At 39.2% G+C, this 15,000-nt stretch overlaps 1 protein-coding gene across 6 annotated transcripts in view; it reads left to right on the top strand.

The window, feature by feature from the left end:
- LOC123519221 (signaling mucin HKR1-like) overlaps positions 1 to 12,271 on the top strand; it is a 153,986-nt gene extending 141,715 nt beyond the window's left edge. For all 6 annotated transcript variants that reach the window (XM_045280343.1, XM_045280342.1, XM_045280341.1 and 3 more), the window contains one exon: positions 8,394 to 12,271. In XM_045280343.1, coding sequence (XP_045136278.1) covers positions 8,394 to 8,497 — 104 coding nt within the window. In that variant the 3' untranslated portion in view covers positions 8,498 to 12,271. The remainder of the gene's footprint in view (positions 1 to 8,393) is intronic.
- Positions 12,272 to 15,000: the final 2,729 nt, after the last annotated feature.

Raw genomic sequence — 15,000 nt, 5'->3', positions numbered from 1 at the left:
ACATTCATTTAGCAACCTCCCAGATATGCCATCAGGCCCCATTGATTTATTAATATCCAGATTGCTTATAATTTTCCTTACATCTTCCTTAGTAACCATGATGTCCTGCATTTGCTTTATTTCCGTAGGCCTTCCTCCCATAAAATGCTCCTCCTTTGTAAACACTTTGCAAAAGTTGTCGTTCAAAATTTCAGCTATATCTCCAGCATCTTCATATACTTCTTCCCGTTTTTACCTTTTCTATTGCCTCCCTTTTATTTAGTTTTCCATTTATGAATTTGTAAAACATTTTTGGGTCACTATCACAGTTTTCCACCACCCTCTGTTCATATTCCTTCTGTGCTGTTCTCCTTACTTCAACATATCTATTCCTTGCTGTTTTGTAGCCTTCTCTTGATAATACATCACTGTTTTTCTTAAGTTTCTTCCATGCCTTTTCTTTGTTCTTTTTTGCTTCTTCACAATTTCTATTAAACCACTGTTTATTATTTAAAGTCCTCTTTCTGTAATATGGCACAAACTTTTTCACAGCAGAGTTATACAAATCCATAAATTTATCGTATTTCAATTGCATATCTCTTTCCTGGTATACCACGGACCAGTCAATTTCATTAAAGAACTCCCTTATATGGTTATAATTTGCCCTAGTATAATTTAATTTTTCCTCCCTCGTTCCACAATCTTATTCGTGCTTAATTCTGTATCCAGCTCAAAGCTTAGGACATCATGATCGCTTTTCCCCAAGGGACATTCATGTTCAATTTCCTCTTTTAGAGAGATTCCCCTGGTAAATACCAAATCCAACCTTGCTGCAACATCTTGTCCCCTGCACCTTGTTGGTGATCTCACCCACTGTGTCATCAAGTTATTTGTTGCTACCTTTAACAATTCTTCTGCCCACTCACCACCATTCACCACTTCGTAGTCTTCCCACACTATTTCTTTGCAATTAAAGTCTCCAACTATCATCACTCTATCCTTTCTGATGAGTTCTTGCTTCATTCTGTCTAGAGTATTTCTCATCACCATTTGGTACTGTTCATATTCCCAAGCACTGGTTCTGGGTGGTATGTATACTGTTATAATATTAATGTCCCTCTTGCCATCTGTTATAAGCATACTTATCACTTCCTCATTTCTCTTACTATAGTTCACCTCCTTCACTATCAGATCTTCCTTAGTAAGAACCATTATACCACCACCTCCTTTATTTTTTCTATCATTTCTCCATACTTTGTAGTGTTTTACAACAAACCAGTCTAGCTTTATTTCGGGCCTTAGCTTTGTTTCCACTACACACATTATGTCCGGTTCGTTATTTCTTAGGTAATCCATACATTCTAGCCTCTTAGACAGAAATCCATCTATGTTCGTGTAAGTCACTTTTATTCCATTCCTAGTCTCATTCTTCCATGTAATGCCTATTCCGTCTGTTTTATCCACCACTTCTTTAGCCTCCCATTTCTCATCCTCCAAAAAAACTTGGTCTTTTCCTCCTCTGTTCTTTCGTCATTCCTCTCTTTCACTTCAGATACAAGCTCCTTCATTTTCATTCTCTCATCTTGTGACATATTTCTTCTTATGTAAATTGTTTTGGTTTCCTCAGAGTCCTTAAGTTTCCAAGCCCTCCTCAACAAGGCCTCCGCTGCCACCTGAGACTTTAATTTCAATTTTAATGGTCTATTCTTGCCTTCCTCAAAAGCTCCCAATCTCACACTTTCTTCTACCTCAGCATATAGGTCCTCTTCTTCCACAGAGATCTTGTTCAGTAAAGACTTAATCCTGTCATTTTCCTTATCCCTCCTGTCCTGCCAGTTCCTGTTAGTTTCCTCCCAATCCTATTATGATCACACATTTTTCTTTTCAGCAATATCTCTCACCACATACTCATTTTCCTTTAGTGCCTTTACCATTTCCTCTGCGTAATCCCTTTATTTTCCTCTTCCTGCTTTTTACTATCTCCTAAAAACGACCTTTGTACCTCCTGATGTTCATGGTTCACTTCTTTCATCCTGGTACCAATTAGATTAAGACATTCCTCTTTCTTCAAGTCCCCTTTGGATATTTTTATTTCCATTTCCATGAGTTTAGCCTTCATCTCTTCACATTGTTTCCTTAGTTGTTGGTTTTCTTTCTCCATCTCTACTTTTTCCTTCAATAACTCTTTATTTGCTAGCGTTAACAAATAGATCTCTTTTTTGAAGGAATCATTCTCAGCTAGAACTCTATCCAGTTTTTCTTCTATTGACAAAATGTTTAGGAACTTACTTTCCAGTGCCTGGATTCTTGCATCCATATCAAGTTTCTGCAGTCCTTTTGGCGTAGTAATAAAACCTTCAAAGTCTCTAGTTTGCCTGGACGCCATTTTTTTTATTGTCAGGCGATTACAGCCAGAACGATCACCGTCCACACTCCCCTCTCAGGGATCACTCTCCATATCACTCACTTTCAACACTGAGAGACAGTAGGACATTAACAGACACTAACTTAGAGTTACCCGGGCCCTGTAATGCCATAGGTATTTTTTTTCTTCCCGTTCGCAGCCAGAGATGAGCTGTCCTCTCTCAGCGATGGCGACAGTGTGTGTGTGTGTGTGTGTGTGTATGTATATATATATATATATATATATATATATATATATATATATATATATATATATATATATATATATATATATATATGGAGAATTCGGGTAAAGTAGGAGGAAAAGGAGGAGGGTGTAGAGGGAGGAGGCTGAGGGGTGGTGGTAGTGGAGGAGGAGGAGGAGAAATAGGAGTGGTAGAGGTTGCAGGGAAGAACTGAACACTTAGTGACCTCTCTACCAAGCATAATTACTCACCAGGGAGGATGGATTGAATATTGAATATGAAAATTATTAATCATATATAGTTTATTTCATGCTTTTCACTATCATTACTATCATTGTTATTATTATTATTATTATTATTATTATTATTATTATTATCACATTACTTTATTTATAATAGTTTCAAGAGAAAATAGCAAAAAAATATGCAAAATAGATGAACAGAGAGAGAGAGAGAGACAGAGAAATTTAATCCAATGAGGTGATGAGCTGATGAGCTTCTTCCTTAGGTCAAGAGGCGGAAGGCTCAAAGTCGCAAAAGGTGTGAAATATTTGGTTAATCCTTTCTGCTTCCATGACTACCACCACCACCACCACCTTGATGCCTATCACATTTGAAAACTCTGCTATACAATATAATTTTATTGATTTCAATAGATTAGAGAAACTTCAATGCTGAAAACGAAATATCAAATCTCTCTCTCTCTCTCTCTCTCTCTCTCTCTCTCTCTCTCTCTCTATATATATATATATATATATATATATATATATATATATATATATATATATATATATATATATATATATATATATATATATATATATATATATATATATATATATATATATATATATATATATATATATATATATATATATATATATATATATATATATATATATATATATATATATATATATATATATATATATATATATATATATATATATATATATATATATATATATATATATATATATATATATATATATATATATATATATATATATATATATATATATATATAGAGAGAGAGAGAGAGAGAGAGAGAGAGAGAGAGATTGATATTTCGTTTTCAGCATTGAAGTTTCTATTGAAATCAATAAAATTATATTGTATAGCAGAGTTTTCAAATGTGATAGGCATCAAGGTGGTGGTGGTGGTAGTAGTGATGGAAGCAGAAAGGATTAACCAAATATATATATATATATATATATATATATATATATATATATATATATATATATATATATATATATGAAGAATGAGAATGGAGGAGAAGAAGGAGGAAGTGGAAGATCAGAGAAATTGCTATTCTACATTTCCTATGTGAATGGAGAAAATGAAATAAAAATAAAGATCACACAGACACACACACACACACACACACACACACACACACACACACACACACACACACACACACACACACACACACACACACACACACACAGAGTCTAGGAGATGGTCAATGAAGCTGTACAAGTCATGCTGACCTTGTGGCCTAAATTTAGCAATGAGAGGACATTCCATGATATAGTGATGCAGAGTGTGTCCCCTTGGTGTAGCACACAGCACACACCAGGAGAAGCACTGACTTCCCAAAAGTATTTGTAGCATAATCTGAGCCTCATTGCCACCCTGTCATGTGATGCAGTATGTCTCCCGTAGGTGTAAGCACAGCTCTGGGAGACACGTGCATAGTGAAGACTAGTGCTACTGCCCCTATGGCAACAAAGCTCCAACTGATCACTAATGCTACTTTGTACAAAGTCCTTAATGCTACTCTTAACATAACCCAGAATGTCTCCTTTCACGTGTAGCCCCTGTTCACCTAGCAGTGAGTAGGTACGAGGTGTAAATTGAGGAGTTGTGACCTTGTTGTCCCGGTGTGTGGTGTGTGCCTGGTTTCAGGCCTATCCAAAGATCAGAAATAATGAGCTCTGAGTTCGTTCCGTAGGGTAACGTCTGGCTGTCTTGTCAGAGACTGCAGCAGATCAAACAGTGAAACACACACACACACACACACACACACACACACACACACACACACACACACACACACACACACACACACACACACACATTCTGAGGTCACGGGGAGGGACTTGGCATGGACCAGGAGGGGAGGGTCAAGTGGGTGGAGCTTTTTAAGGCTTAGTTTTTGAGGGAGTTAACCTCGACTCCGTGGCACTGAGTGACATTGAAATATTAATGAAATACTGCGGTATTTCATTTGTAATTCACTATCACTCAGTGCCACGGAGTCAAGGCTATCCTCGTGGCATGAGTGTATATGAATACTAAGATATGATATCCATTATAGCAGGCAAGAGAGGAGTAAAACCATAAACATCATGATGAAAGTAACACACAAGCAAAAAAGGTCCCAAGAAGAAGAAGTGGCCGAGTGGCCGCGAGTCTCCCGCTTCGTCTGTGGCTCATCTCATCTCATCTCTGCTTTATTTTTTTTGGTATTCCATGTAAGATTTCACTTTATGCATTACAAAACAATCCTTTCTTGAGGCAAGGTTTGTAAAAAGCTAATAGAAATGTTTTGTGAACATAAAATGCATATATAAGACAGTAACACCACCTCCAGAGGTGGTGTTCCCAGCAACCTCAGAGCAACCTGAAAGCAACCTTGTCACCGTCCCTCCAAGCGTTCATGGATGCCATTTCGCTGCAAGAGGTTGCTTTGACTTTGTTAAAGAATCTTGGATCCAGCTCCAGGAGCGCTAGAGACAGAGGTGGGGAGCCAGCCAATTACAATGAAACTACCGCGTTCGGTCTCTCACCCAGCAAGTTGAAACCCAGAAAATTTGCTAAAACGGATGTGGTTGTACGTTATGCGGATTTTTTGGTCTAACTTTGTATAGTACGCTAAACTGGAAATTCGTTAAACGAACGTTCGTTAAGCGGAGTTTTACTGGAATGCAGGCTTATTCGGACCGTGGCTGATTCGGACCATGGCTAATTCGGACCGGATTCGGACCTAAGTCTTGGCTGATTCGGACCATGTATTAGGCTGATTCGGATCATGTTTTGAATTATCCGAACACTTACAAACAGTAATGTGTGGACAGTAGAGAACTGGTCAGTTTTTGGGCGCAGCATAAGGACAAACAATGACGTGGAAGGATGGCATCACAAATTAAACAGAAGTGCTAAAAAAGGTAACCTTCCTTCTATTTATTGATAAGTTTGCTATACTCGGAGGCTAAGGAAATACCTAATCACATAAAACTCGTAAAGAAGGAAAATTAAAAAGGTATCAGAGAAATCGGGTGAAGGAGATACAAGGTCGTATAATACAAGTATGGAAGGAATATAATGATAAGAATATAACAACTGGCCAGTTACTCAAGAAGTGTGCATATATCTATGTGTAAGTGAAATTGTAGGCCTAGACTAAGACTTAGAGTATTCCTAATAAATGCATTAAATGTAATTTTTCAATAAAATGTAATTTTACCTTTTCTTATTCAATTAATATCCTCTCGGTAACAAGTGTTGGAATTATGCAAAGTCCCCCCTGGAAAAGGTCCGAATCAGCCAGGACAATAAGGTCGAGGTCCGAATCAGCCAGGACATCGAGGTCCGAAAGAGCCAGTAAAAGGGCCGAATCAGCTTGGTCCGAATCAGCCACGGTCCGAATAAGCCTGTTTCCGTTTTACTGTATTTACCAAGTTTGTATATTTCTTCCATTTCTTTCTCAAGATTCTGTTCCTTACCTTGAACCACTTAGATAATTTGCTTTACCATCTCTTTCTCCTACTTCTCCCACAAATTCACTGAACTTTTTTTCTTCTCTAGTCCATATATAACCATACACTCTTTTTTTTGGTCTACTGTATCTCTCACTAATTTTTCCTTTTCTCTGATAGCTTGTATGCCTGTGTCCTTTTTTTCCTTATCTGTTGTTTCAATACTAATGCAAAATTCACTTTTTTTTGTTCTTTCTTTTGGATCTTCCTCCACTCCCCTAGTTTTGTTTCACTTATCCCCTTTCCTATTTCCGTATTAGTGTCCAGCCTTTCCTCAAATCCTTGTAGTGCTACTTTATAGTTTGCACATTTGCCCTTAACCCCTTCAACATCATTATGCATATTTTGCATCACTGGGGCGCTTGTGACATATCCAATGACACGCATATTGTGTCATGGCTGCTTTCTGCTAAAATGGTGTATTTTCTTTCATGGATACTGTATGAGATCTCTCAGAATGTAGGTCGTATATGATATAATGGCATGCTTGACTTTCACCATTATTATGCAAAGGTGATTAACTCTTATATTAGGAGAAGTACTGATGCATCATGCTGGAAATAGTTATTTTATTTTTAACATTTTTTTTTGTAGTACCAATGGATTAGGTTACCATAAAAATTAGTGTTTTGTCTTGTTTGTCATCTTTAGAAAATGGCCTTGAGAAGGTAAACTATAATTTTTTTTTTATGAAATTTATGTGCGTTTATTTCTTATTGTACGTACATATTATGAAAAATCACTTACCATCATCATTATTTCTGTAGTGGAGAGAGAGAGAGAGAGAGAGAGAGCTGCCTCTGAATTAGGTATTTCCCACCCAACCCAAACTGGATATGGTGCCAGGAATTGTTTTCTGTTGCCTGTATTGAAGAGGTTAAGGGCACTGTTATCCCTTTTTATTTAATGTAGAGTTTTCTTCATGTCATTATTCATTCTAACACAGTAACACTACTCTTTAACTTGTCATTTCTCTCAGCTCTAGGTTTCCTGCAACCAGCTGATCCTGCTTTTCAAAAATCCCAGCAACCATCTCCCTCAAAACACTAATTTTTCTATCTCTTGTGATAATCTTTCTCGTGTAGGTTTTCTTCCTTAAATCCAGAAAATTCCTTTTCCTTACTCCAATCTCTTTGCTGTCATAATCCCAGAGATGTTTCAATAATCTCACTCCTGGGTCCTCTTGGTCAGGTTCCTTTGTTTACATTGATGGCAGCGCCAAATGAGCCGTCCATATTCTAAATCTCTTCCATACTTCTACTCGGTCTCAACACAAGTAATTTCAATATAACTTTGGAGACAGGGTCACTAGCCCAACCCCATCTCCTCCCCGTTTGCCCATAATATATCACCAGGTCTGCTGGGCTTCTAAGTTAGCACTTGGCTGTGTACCCACACTGGAGCTCTTGTTTTTGGGTCCCCTTGAATGGTCATTGCATAGGTGTGATAGGAACAGTGTTCCTTGCCACCAGTACTGGCAGCTAGATGCCACCAGAAAATGTCTGTGTGATAGCACCTTGAATGATTTGCTGACACATTACCCAGGGAACATCATCTTTGGTTAACTGTCAGATGCTAAGAGACCAAACTGATGGTGATGTGGTCAGTATGACTTCTCAGTAAGTTGACATACTACTCCTTGTTTTTTTTATTTCATAATTTAAAGTCTTTGGTAATAAAGATTTGTTTTATTTCCATATTCTTTTTTGTATTTATATAGAAAAAATATTGAGTGGCTTAGAGTTGACATTATTAATAGAAAAGTCAACATAAAGGTTCCAGTCTTCTTATTTTTCACTACATTAATTTTGCCTGAAGCAGTGTCAGAACAACAGTGTTTGTGAACCTCAATATTGCTTGTTACAGAGACAAACATCTATTATTTTTTCTCAGTTATAGGAAACAACAATAATTTTGCTGAATATTTATAGAATTGTTGCATATGGTGCAATTTATCCAAAGTTAACCAAACAGGATATATTATTTGGAAATTCCTAATTGAGTTGCTATCACTTTTTTATTGTGCTTTCCATTGCAGGCCGGCTGAAGGTTGCAAAGTGTCAGAGTGCCTACCAGATTCGACAGAGTGGGCGTACCTCACTGATGGAAGTGTCAATCCACCAGGCTGTCTCCAGTGATTAGTGGGCATATGCACACAGATACTTTGTACACTTTTTGTAATTGTCTATCTGGAAAAAACAAGTAACCTGTGATGTCAGACAGGAGAGAGTTAGCATTTATCTATTGACTACAATCACACTATTATGTATTTCTTGTCTCTAATTTATTATTATTATTATTATTATTATTATTATTATCATCATTGTTTTTATTATCATTACTATTACTAATCATTATCATTACTACTACTACTAATTAGTCATATGTTCTTTTTTTTATCTACAGTGGAACCTTGGTTGCTAAAAGTCTACCTTTTTTAACAAATTGTTTGCTGAAAGGAATTTTGAGCTCAAAATTGACCCAATTCTCATAACATGGGAATATTTACAGGCAAACCAATTAGCTGATTTATTGCTGAAATATGGCTGGACTCGGCACACACCCTGTGCTCTCTGTAGCACATGTCCTCTATCAATTGATTTTGTGCACCTCTCAGCTGGAATAAACAAAGGATTATCTTTGCTGTAGTAACTGACAGCAAGATGGCATATGCTGATTTTCCTGACAACATTTATCATTCATCACTAGCTGTTCTAGAATAGTTGAGGTGTCTCTGTGTTGCGATCAGCTGTGATGACGCCAGTAGCCAATATAGCGACCCAAAATCTCATGACTACATAGACTTGCCATACCAGAAAAACATCTTGGAAGTTATTTTTCTAGTTTTCTACATTTGTAATAAAGTCCTTATTTTCAGATTTTTCTTCATGTGGGTTGAACAGTAGTGTTATTTAAAAACTGCTTGGCAAGTCTTTTGTATCCATGAGCTTCTGCAAAATATTTATTTGGGCTGCCATATTGGCTAATGATGAGATCACAGTTGATTACAACACAGAGGCACTTCACCTATTCACCTATTCCAGCACAGCTAGTGATGCATGATAAACATTGTCAGGAAGATCAGCATATGCTGTCACTATAACACTGACCATCTTTTATTTATTGCAGTCGAGTCACATGAAAGTGTTTGATAGAGGATATGTGCTGCAGAAAGCATAGGGGTGTGTGTCCAGTAGTTACACTCTCAAATGCAGCCTTAGGATCCAAGAATGGATTGATCTTACTTTTATTCATATAGAGAAAATAGTTTGTTTTTCAAATAGTATATCAGTTTGCAAATGCCCTTCAGGAACGAATTAAGTTAAAAACCTGAAGTTCCACCATATTTATCTTTATTTGTTTATGTACTTATTTTTTATTAATTTATTAATTTATTTATGTATTTATTTATTATCAATATTAGCATATCTGATGCAGCTCCCATTATCATACTCTGATATTGTCATGGTTGCTCTTCCATTTTTATTAATATTTATCTTTATTTTTTACTTGTTAATGTACTTATTTTTTATTCAATTATTAGTAATAAAGCTTTTTCTTTCTTAACATACCTGATACACTACCCATTATTTTACTTTGATATTTTTAATGTCATGGTTGCTCTTCCATTTTATTCAAATAAACTTACTTAACTTAGGCCTGAGGAATTTTTGTCTATCTGCTGGATTGTATTTTTGATTAAATTATGTTCACAGTATTTTCTCAATTAAAATCAGTTTGTCATATTTTCTTTTAATTTGTATTCATTATTTGCAAATCATTAATGCTGATAATGCATTCCATTGCCTAAATGTAAATTAGTAGGAAGTAGGATATCTTATCTCACTGGATGCCCTGTGTGTGGATGTGGCAGTCAAGTACAGTGGAACACTACCATTCGTACACCTTGCTAATGATAAAACTTGCCATTCGTCCAACTTTTTCACATAAACATAAACTTATCATTTGTATGCTTGTCCTGTGATACATGCAGCGTTGCTTTGTTGCTGACCGAGTTATACATTCTTCACCAGTAACTTCCACAAGAAAGTGTTGGCCTGGTTCAAATACGTCAGGCAGCACCACCTCGGACATATCAGGTCAAGAGCTACGCCGGAAAAATCCTAGACACTAAGAATTAAAAACGAAATAGAATGTATCCTAATATGTAGTAGTTGCGCGTCAGCTTCAGTTCAGCATCCCTCTGACCGTCACTCCCTCTACCAAACATGGCCGTCGCCACCGTTGCTGCACTAGAACTGCAAGACAACCTCACCCTCGACAAGGACATGGTGCTACAGGCGTCAAGGAACGATCCTGTGTACCAATTACTGCTGGCCAGGGTGCTGGCGGGTGACTGGCACCCACAGAGGTCCCAAGAGCTGGCATGCCTGCGCCCCTTCTACAGCATCAGGACAGGGAGAGGTTGGGGGTGTCGCGAGGCCTGGTGACGTATGCCTTCCATAGCAACCATCCTCGCCTGGTGATTCCGGACCTCCTACGCAAGCAGGTTGCAGCCCACCTCCACGCAGGCCACCAGGGCATAGACTCGATGCTCAGGAGAGCACGACAGGCAGTATACTGGCCTGGCATTGAGGGAGACCTGAGGCACTATCGCACTAACTGTGACACGTGCAACACACACGCTGTCTCCCAACCCCCCGAGCCTCTTCTCTTCACTCCGCCCCCTGACTATCCCTTTCAGCAGACTGTGGTGGATTTGTTTCAGCTGGAGGGGCATGACTACATTGTCTACGCAGACAGGCTGAGGGGTTGGCTGGAGGTGTCTCACCTGCCTGATGGCACATAATCAGGCAGAGTTAAGGACGTGCTGCGTCACCACTTCTTGAGATGGGGTGCCCCAGAGCAGCTCTCCATGGACGGAGGCACCAATCTGGGGAGTGAGGAGATGAAGAGCTTCCTCCAGAAGTGGGGGGTAGGTGTTCAGGTGTCCTCGGCGCACTTCCCACAGTCAAACGGAAGGGCAGAGGTAGCCGTGAAGTCTGCCAAGAGGATACTATGGGGAAATGTTGGAGCTGATGGCAGTCTTGACAACGATAAGATCTCTCTCGCTCTACTCCAGTACCTTAACACACCTCTACGGGGCATCAATAGATCAGCAGCTCAGCTAGCAACAGGCTGCCAGCTACGGGATGGAATACCATCAGTGAAAAGGAGACTTGAGGTTGACAAGTTTTGGGGAAGGACGCTGCGGCAGCGAGAACGTCAGATGGTGCACCACCACGACAGAGTGGTGGCTGACAGGAGCGTCACACGCTCCCGCGCGCCCCTTGCACCTGGCGACAGGGTTCTCGTCCAGGACCACCAGCACGGCAGGAGGTGGAACAGAGCAGGCATCGTCATAGAGGCAAGGGACCACAGGCAGTATCTCGTCAGACTTGACGGTGGTGGCCGCATCTCCCTCAGAACGCGGCAACATCAGAGGACAGCAGTTGCGGCGCCTCAAGCCTCTGACACTGAAGACCGGGCACCGCCGACTTCACTGCTATCACTGTCCCCTCCCTTCCCAGCGCCCCAAAAGGATGGTGAAGGGAGGCGCGCCAGGCAACCCCCGAGGTGGCTGAAGGATTATCTGTAAGAAGGTACAGAAGTATCACAAGTGGTGATATTAGATTGTGGACTTGTCATTTATTCATGTTTTCTTTCATGTTGCTTCTTTGCTGCTCCCAGGTTATGTTTATTTTATTTAAGAACACTGTCACTGCATTAGCCAGGGTTCTTAGCTTGTTGGGGGGGGAGTTCTAGGATGTCAACCTCTGGCATCTGGGGAGCAGCGCGGGAAAGCCTGTCCCCACAGCTTGGCCTTGGCGTCACCCAGTTCCTGGGTAGTAGCTTAGCTGTGAGGACGTGCCGGACCTGTATCTCTGTTGGCTTGCCAATAAAGGAAGAAAGATGGTCACTGTGTTTGTCAAGCACCCTTCAGACGTGGAACAGTTTGAATGAAGAAGTAGTGTCTGCAATGAGTGTGCATACTTTTAAAGTAAGATTGTATAAGTATAGATATGGAGACGGGGCCACACGAGCATTAAGCCCAAGCCCTGTAAAACTACAACTAGGTAAATTCAACAGGTAGATACAAAAAAAAAAAATAAATAAATAAATAAATAAATAAATAAAAAAAAGTATAAGAAAATTTTAAAAAATTGTTTGATGCAGGATTTATCTATTTAAATGTAGAGGGATTTAAAATTTTGGGTTTACATATGTCTCTATGAAACCTTCAGGCCCTAAATTACCAGATGATGTAGTTTATTCTTTGATAATTAAATACCCTTCCCATCAGGGAGCCATTTTTAAATGTCTTGTGCACCTATGTCATTACGTGATTCGCCCTACACAGTAGTGGCCAGGCGTCAGAAATAACATGCTTACAAGCATAAATTGATGAGGATTAGAACCAGAAACTTCAAGAAGAGAAACAACAAGAAACAAACATATGTATCATGGGTAGACACCTGGACTTTGAATCCTTGCCTCCCCTCTCCCCTCCATCACACTTGTTTTCTCCCCCTCCAAGACCCTCGCCTCACCCACGCCTTACTGCCAAGCTTCTAAACCATGTTTCTAAATCATAAAACTGCTTTTATCTTTTCAAACATTGTTTTTTCTCACTACATTTATCATCACCATTATACATCACACAACTCTCTCAATAACACTATTACAAAAGATTATATTGAGTCAGAGGTGTAAAGCTGGACCAGTTTGTAATAAATACTTCACTGTATCATTATCTCACTTCAACATACTAATAATGACTGGGAGAGTGTCCAGTTCAGTAGTAAAACAGCAGCAGATTATTGTGACGCTGTTGATGGCGCCTTCCCAACCCTCACATATGAATGAATAATATTATCTAGAGAAGTAGGGATCTGATGCGTTATCATCTTATTGTGCTCCAGGAAGTCACTATTGTATTGTTATGAACCGCTGCCCACACAGCACAGCAGGGCCACCCACACCCACAACCGCTGGGCAAGGCAGGGCACCCAAAGGTTCTTACTTCAGCTTTCAACACCGCATCCATAAACCACTTACTCTCAGCGGCGGAGACAGGACAGCGTGCAGGATGTGGGTGGCACAGGGATAAGTTGATGATAGGTCTGTGGCTAGCAAGGAATGCGAGGCACACAACTCACACACAGGCACTCACTCAGACAGGCAGGACTGGCAGGAAACACGTAGTACAGCTTCTTACGTTTACTTAGGAAGTAACACAATACAGCAGGAACTCCAAGGTATTACACAGTGCAAATGCGAGATACGAGGCCGGAAAGCAGGGCAGGACACCTGCAACTAATTCATGCGAGCAGAGATAGCTAGCTTAAATACCTTCCCCCACTTTCTTTTAGCAACACTGTGGTTGGCTTGCCTCTGGGCCAATCACTGCTATTTTATCCACCTGCATGTCTATCACCCCCACTTCCTGTCTCTCAGCAATACCACCTCACTCTATCTTCACTACTTAACACTACCACCACCCCCACACAACGCCACAACAGTAAACACAATCATGTGTGAAAATTTCATGTCAATCAGATAAATACAAATAGCAAAACAAGGACGAAATTATGAAAAATCTTATGAAGTGAATATCTCAAATAATGTTTTACCCTTCAAAAATTTTCACAAATTTGGTATAAACTCAGAATTTTATTTGGTATCATTTAAACTACAACTGATTTGCAATTTTTAGTTGGAATTATATATTTTTTTTATATAATGTCTTTAGATAATGAATCTATACATGAAAGTGAAAAAAAAAATGAAAAAATAAAAAACTGGACGGGCAGTTCAGCTCAGACTTTAGTCCCTGGATCGGTCAGAGTCTGAATTATTGTGAAATACAAGTTTTCGTGGTCTAGGTTATCAAGGTTCAACAGTATTCAAAATGTGCTTGTGTGGCTCGTGGGGAGGCTTCATATTAGTTCGCTAGTTTATTGTTCGCACCTTGGTGGGGATTGCACTGTGGTGTGTGTGGTGCCCTCAAGAGCACAAAGCACACACTGGTTGAGATGCGTTTGAATGGAAGCAGGTGGCGTAGATTCAAATTCAATTTTAAAATTTTTATTGACTACAGAATCACAAAATCTACACAAAATATATGAAATCGACCTACCTGAAAATAATAAGAAATAATGACATACAACTTTAAAAGCACTAATTAAGATTTTTATGGTCCAACCAAATAACACAACACTTTTATAAAATCAGCGTAGTTCTTGAACTTAAAACAAGGAGTCTAAACATACAAATATACCATCTAATACAACTCCAACATGATTCATAAAAGTAAACAACCTAATCATGACCCTCGAAAAGCAGCGATAAAGAAAAATGGAATACATAAAATCTAAAACATAAACGCACTTTAAGTCTAAAAAAACATACCAGATTCTTTAAAAAAAAATCATAACCCTCTAAAAAAAAACGACAATGAAAAACTAGAGATGGGTGATGCAGTAGCTCCCTTCCCAGCTTACTACACTCAGGGTGATCAGGCTGTCGTCATAGTTGGTGTAGGCAAGACCACCTCACCTCATCTCAGTCGCCTGCTGGTCACCCAGCCAGTCTTCCCCATTACAGAGCGAGCTCATAGCTCATAGACCGATCTTCGGGTAGGA

This window comes from Portunus trituberculatus, chromosome 45, assembly GCF_017591435.1.
Source record: "Portunus trituberculatus isolate SZX2019 chromosome 45, ASM1759143v1, whole genome shotgun sequence".
Taxonomy (NCBI): domain Eukaryota; kingdom Metazoa; phylum Arthropoda; class Malacostraca; order Decapoda; family Portunidae; genus Portunus; species Portunus trituberculatus.
The sequence above is the reverse complement of the archived record's forward strand: the minus strand, read 5'-3'. Positions and strand labels throughout refer to the sequence as shown.